Source organism: Phacochoerus africanus, chromosome 11 (assembly GCF_016906955.1).
Source record: "Phacochoerus africanus isolate WHEZ1 chromosome 11, ROS_Pafr_v1, whole genome shotgun sequence".
NCBI classification, from domain to species: Eukaryota; Metazoa; Chordata; class Mammalia; order Artiodactyla; family Suidae; genus Phacochoerus; species Phacochoerus africanus.
The window spans coordinates 56,418,607-56,426,894 of record NC_062554.1 but is presented as its reverse complement, the minus strand read 5'-3'; the positions used below and the strand labels follow the sequence as shown (position 1 = coordinate 56,426,894).

The 8,288-nt window shown below is 48.4% G+C and overlaps 1 protein-coding gene across 4 annotated transcripts in view; it reads right to left on the bottom strand.

The window, feature by feature from the left end:
• Positions 1-516: 516 nt before the first annotated feature.
• The window catches only part of APLP2 (amyloid beta precursor like protein 2), a 73,265-nt gene continuing 65,493 nt past the window's right edge, over positions 517-8,288 (bottom strand). For all 4 annotated transcript variants that reach the window (XM_047751757.1, XM_047751758.1, XM_047751759.1 and 1 more), the window contains 4 exons: positions 5,620-5,705; positions 3,768-3,842; positions 3,297-3,452; positions 517-1,927 (listed from right to left, as the gene is read on the bottom strand). In XM_047751757.1, coding sequence (XP_047607713.1) covers positions 1,826-1,927; positions 3,297-3,452; positions 3,768-3,842; positions 5,620-5,705 — 419 coding nt within the window. In that variant the 3' untranslated portion in view covers positions 517-1,825. The remainder of the gene's footprint in view (positions 1,928-3,296; positions 3,453-3,767; positions 3,843-5,619; positions 5,706-8,288) is intronic.

Below are 8,288 nucleotides of genomic sequence, written 5' to 3'. Positions count from 1 at the left end.
AGTCATTACAGAAATAATGAGACTATTCCTCAGAGATCAATAAAAGATACCGACCTTGAGGTTGAAGGCACTTTCCCTCTTACTTTTTTTAAAATTTTTTTATTTTTTAGGGCCGCACGTGCGGCATATGGAGGTTCCCAGGCTAGGGGTTGAATCGGAACTGTAGCTGCCAGCATATGCCACAGCCACAGCCACTCAGGATCCGAGCTGCGTCTTTGACCTATACCACAGCTCACGGCAACACTGGATCCATAACCCACTGAGCAAGGCCAGGAATCGAACCTGCAACCTCATGGATATCAGGTTCATTAACCACTAAGCCATGATGGGAACTCTACCCTCTTATTTTTTGAAAGAAAAATGGAATTCAAGCCCAAGAGTCCAGCTCATCTGACCAAGTGCAGCCTCCGCCGGGCAGTCGGCGACCCTCCTGGGAAGGAAGCCACCCACCATGCCGGGCCAGAGGTTTAAACCATCATCATGATGAATGCTGGCCAATAAAGCAAAGAGTCTTGGTGGAAGTTAAAGTTATTTATTGATGTGTTTAGACTCTGTACATTCTCCACAGATCAGATTAAAGAGTTTTGTGGGTGAAGTTTATCTGTGCACAGTGGGAAGAGACATGGACAGGGTAAAAGGGAGGGGGAAAAAAAAACAGTCACAGGGAAATAGAAAAAAAATACACCACAGGTTACCAGAACCTTCAGAATTAAAAAAAAAAAAAAAAAGAAAAGAAAAAAAGAAAAGAAGCAGTCGTGAGCATCAACAATCAACTATACAAGCATCACAGAGACTCATGTGAAGGAAACAAAATCTTCGAAGGTTTCCATGGGGTCTACGGACCATCTCATGTACAGCTCAGAACATCCATCTCCTGGGGTCTCGGGCCCCTTACTGCTGTCTTCTCTGCATGATGGGGACAGCGGGGGTTGATGCCTTCGGAGGGGGGTATGTCCAAAGAGGAAAACAGCACATCTGGATATTACGTGGGAGGGGAGTGAATAGTAAAAAGCTACAGTGAGTCAACGGCAGACGGTGGAAGAACGTCATGTACAAACTACAGGCTAATCTCTGCGGAAGAGCTGGATTCAGAAGGAACACGATGGTGGCCTTAATCGGTGTACACAGGGCTTGTTGCAAGATGCTGGAACTCAAATGCTCACTTTGAGCGCCTCCTTGGTGATGGGACTTGTGTGGAGACACCCCGGTATCTAGAGGTGGGAGCACCAGACTTCCAAGAAACTGGTCCTTCAAAGGAATTTTGAGAGGGGAGCCTGATGAGCTGCAAGGGTCAATGATGGCTCCTATTTCAGGTAGCTCCTCAGCAACGTTCTGAAAGCTCATTTAAAAGGGAATACTGCCTCTTCCTTTTCCAATATAAAAACCAGGACAGTGAGCCTTAAAGGGCAGATTTATACAATGCAGCTGGAACAAACGGCCTGCATAGAGCATGTACAGTCTATCACTGAAAAATCAACATTTGCCATTGCTACGGAGAGCACGTGTGAGACAATACAATAGAAGTGGGATTCCTGATTAATTTAAAAAAGAAAACTACATCAGTCAAATATCTGCAATAGATCATTTTTTCATTTCATTTAAGGTTTATATATCATATATTGTTATATTAACATTTTTTTTCACCCATTTAAAAGAATGGAGATTGTGATTCTACAGTAGTACTTTACAGTCTTAATGATCCAGGAGGTCTGAGTGTAAGATGAATCCTCTGGAAGTAACTGTTGGTCAGTAGTCAATCCAAAACTTGACCTCTGCTGCCCTCCTCACCCCCACCCACTGCAACCGGGTGCCGCACTTCTCCTGCTTAAATCTGCATCTGCTCCAGGTATTTGTAGGTCGGGTTTTCATAACCATGGTTCTGCATCTTGTTCAGGTGACGTTCTTCTGGGGTGAGCATTGGGTCGACCTGGAGGAACAAAGGTGAGGGACCATTGCGTAAACTTAAGAGAACTTTCCGAGAGACCTGAGCTGTACTTACTGCAGGATCGCCTGGGACCTAAAACCAGTCCAGTGGCCCAATTCCACTGGGCGGACCAAACAAGAGCAGGCAGAGGCGAGAGAAAAGAATAGGGTCAAGAGTGCCCGTCGTGGCGCAGCGGAAATGAATCCGACTAGGAATCACGAGGTTGCAGGTTCCATCCCTGGCCTTGCTCAGTGGGCTAAGGATCCGGTGTTGCCATGAGCTGTGGTGTAGGTCACAGATCAGCTCAGATCTGATGTTGCTGTGGCTCTGGTGTAGGCTGGCAGCTACAGCTCTGATTGGACCCCTAGCCTGGGAACCTCCATATGCCACGAGTGCAGCCCTAAAAAGTGAAAAAAAGAAGAGGGTCAGAGAGGCCAGGCTTCTGAAGGCTGGCAAACTAAATGCTTGGTCCAAGGTGAAGGAAACAATGAGCTTGATCTCCCAGCACCACAGCCACAGCAAGTCTTGGCTGCCACCTCCCTGTGGGGCAGCCTCGGCAAGCCACAACAGCATTGCAACGGCAATGCAATGGAGCCACAACAGCAATGCAACAGTGGGACCAGAAGACCCCTAGGGTCTCCTCCAGCCCTGGCCCTGAAATTCTCCAACTCAGTCAGTGTCCAGCAGGAGGTCGAGCCAAATAACCAAGATACACACATCTGTACTAATTTTCCTGGGGAAATTCTATTCCTTACTATACTCATTTTCTAGAAGCAAGACACTGGACATTCCCACCACCCACCAAAGCCAGGTGGTAAGCAGTTCTAACGACAAATGAGCAGAAAAGGGAACAGAATCCACCTGGTCTGGCTCTTTCTGAATTTCCCATTGCTTTTTCCCCCACTGAAAAAGAAGAGTATTATTCCTATTTCATATGTTTAAGACAATTCACTCACATTGCCACTGATGCTTGATCTGTCATATACCTGGTTTGCTCTTTATAAAACAAGTCCAAAAAAAGCAAACTAATGATAGATATAAAGAAACAGTATTAGCAGTTCTTCATTCACCATCACCTAACATACCTGAAAAAAGGAACATTAAGGAAAGTGTCTGAGAAAAGTTTTCATTCTCTGCAGTGTAAAATGCTCTTAAAATTTTTTCACATTCACAGTCAAAGCCCAAATTAATGTTAAAAGTTGGCAACAGCCCTTGTGACAGGATCATCTTAATTCAGCCAGGGCTGACTTCCAAAAGGTGCCCCAGTAATCCAGCAGTCATCTTGGGTGCAGTACCACACAAGATGCTTGAATCCCCCGAGGCTCCTCGACAGCTCAGGGAGAGCCCTCACTGCGAGAGCCCTGTGGCTCACCTCCACGATCCCATGGCTGATGGTGCCGTACTGCCTCTTCCGAAGCATCACCAGGCTGATGACAATGACCGTGGCGATGGCCACTGCAATGACCAGCAGGCCGATGAGGGCACTGCTGCTCAGACCGAAGTCCTCCCGCAGCGGCCCCGTGGATTCCTAAAACAGCAAAGCAACGCACGTGGGCCACAAGGCTCAAAAGGCGACAAGCAGCCGGGGAGGGAGTGGCCTGAGGGGTGGCCAGGACCCTGCTTTCCACGTACCCATCCAGGTGGGGAGAGCCCCCCCCAACTCTTCCCAATCTCCATGGAGATTCTAAAGTGTAGGAAAATGGGGTGGGGGGGCGCGAGGGATCTTGGACAACTTAAGCCCACAGGTACTGCTCCCAGATTACACCTGAACCAAGGGGGCGGCAGAGAAAACAGTGGAGGTTAACGCAGGACCAGCCACGAGGTTCTGGAGCTAAACACCTACCGGCGCCTCCTCGAGGCCTCCGACTCTCTCAGCGTTGAAGATCATCTCCTTCACATCCAGGGTCTCGTCAATGACCTGAAACAGTGGGAAGATGTTACCAATGGGGTAGAAGAGAAATTCAGCGTAAACATAACTGCTGCTTTTCTCCTTCATTTACTATTGGGCGGAGGGAAGCAGACGACGGATGGACACCCTCCTAACCCATCAGTTCTGCCACATTCCTGTAGGTCCACCGGCCAAACCCCTAAAGGAAGGCGCAAGTATGGGTGCAAAATTACTGGACGGCAATTGATCATTTGTTTGTTTTTGCTTTTTAATTTTTTTTTGGCTGCACCTGCAGCCTATGGAAGTTTCCAGGCCAGGGACTGAATTTGAGCCACAACTGTGACATATGCCATGGCTGTGGCAATGCTGGATCCTGAACCCACTGTGCCACAGCGGGAACTCCCAGTTGGTCTTTTATGGCCTGTCACCTGCCTTCTCCTTTAGGCAACCGTTGTGGAGATGTTTCAGGACAGATGACCAAGTAGCCATGTTTAAATATCAAACTCACTTAAGGATAATCCAGAAATACAAATGATAAAAATGCTGAAAGAATAATTAATAGGAGGTATAAACCTCAGGCAGTTAAAAACCAAATCCAGTAGTTCCCACTGTTGGCTCAGTGGTAACAAACCTGGCTAGTATCCATGAGGACTCGGATTCAATCCCTGGCCTTGTCCAGTGGGTTAAAGATCTGGCATTGCCATGAGCTGTGGTGTAGGTTGCAGATGAGGCTCAAATTGGCATTGCTGTGGCTGTGGTGTAGGCCTGCAGCTATAGCTCTGATTTGACCCCTAGCCTGGGAACTTCCATATGCCACAGGTGAGGCCCTAAAAAAGACAACAACAACAACAAAAAAGAACCAAATCCAACTCTATTCCATTTTTAAGTTATTAAATCTTTACTCACATGAAATGTCTGTCTATCTATCCTATCTATCTATCTACAGGCTATGCTCCCAGCATATGGAAGTTTCTGGGCCGGGGAACAGAGCTGCTGCAGTGACAACTCCAGATCCTTAACCTACTGCACCACCAGGGACCTCCCATTAAAATCACAGTTTCTTTTCTTTTCTTTCGGCTTTTTAGGGCCACACCCATGGCATATGGAGGTTCCCAGGCCAGGGGTAGAATCGGAGCTGTAGCTGCTGGCCACAGCCACAGCCACAGCAATGCAAGATCTGAGCTGCATCTTCAACTTACACCACAGCTCGCGGCAACGCCAGATCCTTAATCCACTGAATGAGGCCAGGGATCGAATCTGCGTTCTCATGGATGCTAGTCAGATTCATTAACTGCTGAGACATGATGGGAACTCCAAATCATAGTTTCTTTTATCGGAAAAAAGGGTGGCAGATTTCTCATTCTCATAACAACCCGAAAGAAAGGTAGATGTTATTAACCCCTCCCCTTTTTAATTTTTTTTTCTTTTTGACTGCCTTTGTGGCATGTGGAAGCTCCTGGGCCAGGGACTGAACCTGTGCCACAGCAGCAACCTGAGCCATAGCTGTGACATCAGATCCTTAACCCACTGAGCCACCAGGGAACTCAGAAATGGCCTCTTCTATTCTATTCATACTTTTAGTTGCAAATATATTTTCCACTGTATAACAAGAGATGAGCTACTGCTGAAAAATAATTCTTTGTTCCTTCTCACACCCAAACACTAAACAACACGGCGCATTTGTGGGAGCAGCTGTAGCCCATCCACCTGCTAGCCTGTGGAAACAGACACATGGAGCTTCATCTGGGAAGCATCTCTCATTATTCTCAGCATTAACATGGGCATGGCAACAGAGGGAAATGCTTACCATGTTTTCATCCACTTTCTTCTTACTGTTAATCACTTTCTCCTCGGCACCAATCAGCCCCCCGTCCTGCTCTCCCAGGGCAGATCCTGTGTGGAGAGAGCACAGCTGAGCTTCCCAGGATGGGCTGACCTCACAAGCAGCAGCAAACACCCTCCCGAGGGCCAGGGAGCCCTCCCTGAATGCCTTCCCCCCGCATCCTCAAAACATAGCTTGTCCCCATTTCTAAGGATGCATGGTGTTCCATAGGGATGAGTGACACAGGACCGATGGGTGTCATGGAGGAGAAGGTGCGCCCTTTACAAGCCCTCAGGAGACATGGTATTTGTGATATTAAACAGAAGCTGAATCCAAAGCCATTCCAGATGAACACGTGACTCCCTGTGTGGTCTCACCAAGCACCCATTACCCTTCCATTTGCTTGTCCAACACCCAGGGCTCCTTCCAAACGAAGAACGGGCAAATCCCATGCCTGCTTTGAGCTTCATCCTTTGTGCCACAGGCAATTTTCTGCCTGAGATACCCTCCCCTCCCTGACCTTAAACCCTTCCTCTTTGTCCTCCAAGCTGCAGCTCCTCTTGGGAGACATTCCCCGGTTATAGCACTTAAAGCCACTCTTTGGAATCATTGATTTTCTGCTGTCTCTCTCTCCAGGCCGGAACCCTCTCGGGGCCTGTATCATCGAGAGCCACATCATCAGCAGTTACTAGGGAACGAACGGAAGGAAGCACTGCACAGACAGGGAGGACACCAACACCAGGGCGGATGGTACCTTTCCGTAAACAGAGGAAGAATGGCAAAGTCCTCTTGTCAAGGTCAGACAACGCCTGAGCCAAGGTCACCTGTGTTTGCCACTTCAAATGACAGTGTCCAAGATGCAGCACAAACTCCAGGAGGGGAAAAGTGAGGAGCAATCCTATCTTCAGCTTCTAAGCACATGACTTCTAGCTAACCTATGAGTGTCTTATGAATAACAGTATGTGTAGTTTTATAAGATGTCTGTGATTTAAACCTTTTATAAATAGATCACCCCGACGGCTACTTGGCATTACCTGTCGGGACCACCTGCAGGCATAGGATTCTGACGTGAGTATTTGCCAAGCACTGCTGCCCCCTGCCCCCGGGGCTGCTGGAGAGACAGCGACCCGAGGCCCAGCCATAGCAAGGCTCTTCTGCTCACGGCCCGACTCCTTCTGGACCCTGAGCTGTCAGCAGCCACGCTGCAAGTGCTGAGTCCCCCACTGGCCAGCCAACACCTTGGGCATTAGAATGCAGACAAAAAAAGAAAAAAAAAAAGAGGCACCTTTCTTCTACAGCTTTCTTTTTTTTTTTTTTTTGGTCTTTTTGCCATTTCTTGGGCCACTCCTGCGGCACTCCCCAGGCTAGGGGTCCAATCGGAGCTGTAGCCACCGGCCTACGCCAGAGCCACAGCAACGTGGGATCCGAGCTGCGTCTGCGACCTACACCACAGCTCACGGCAGTGCCGGATCGTTAACCCACTGAGCAAGGGCAGGGATCGAACCCACAACCTCATGGTTCCTAGTCGGATTCGTTAACCACTGCGCCACAGCGGGAACTCCATACAGCTTTCATTCAAACAAGAACTTTCACAACTTGATTCTGGTTTCTGTAGTGTAGAAATGTCAATGAAACAGCTATACTGCACTTGAGCTATTTAAGAGGAATCTCTCTGGGCAGGATGCTTGTGACCAAGCCTAATAAATTCTAACTCTGCACTCTTTCCGCCTTTCTCTTCTCCTTGGAATTTTAAAGGGCATAAGGCAGGATCCTGCTTGAAAGTGTGAGGCACTGAACCAACAAATCTCAAGCCCTACTACCAGGGTAGACTTTCCTAAGACTTTTGGTGGTACAACCCACATGTTCTCTTTTGTCTTTTTAGGGCTGCACCTGCGGCATATCGAAGTTCCCAGACCAGGGGTCAAATCAAAGCTGCAGCTGCCAGCCTACACCACCGCCACAGCAACACCAAATCCGAGCCTCGTCCGTGACCTACACCACGGCTCATGGCAATGCTGAGTCCTTACCCCACAAGCGAGGCCAGGGATTGAACCCACGTCCTCATGGATACTAGTCGGGTTCATTACCACTGAGCCACCATGGCAACTCCAACGCACGTGTTGCTTAAACACTGACCTTAACTACTTTGGTTTTATAAAATTCATAAATGAGGGACATTAAAAGACCAAAAATTAATGTTTAAATCATTCCGATTAATAATAGTTGAAGCCTAAGGGCAATAGCCAGTTAAACGCTCAGGAAATTTGTCTTTAAACATATCCAAGATGTCCACACTGGGGGGGAAGAGGTCCATATGAACAGAATAAAATGAACCATGTGCACACGAGTGATTGTGAAGAGCCCGTTCATGATCCTGTGTTTTGAGGAGCAGCACACACGCCAGGACCCAGCATGTCAGCCCGTGAACGTGGGCCCTTGTTCACAGCAACCCTGGAGGCCAGGAACCTCAAGATGCTGCAGCCACACCACGTTCTACATACAGGATCAACCACGGGCGCCGCAGACAGAGGGAGCCCGGGCCAAGTTCTGGTTCCCCCACTCCTTAAAGGCACGACTTCACTCTGAGGCTTCTTCAGCTGCCTTCCCTGTGAAAGGGCTAAACCCCGACCTACGATATGTTCTGTGGGCTGAGC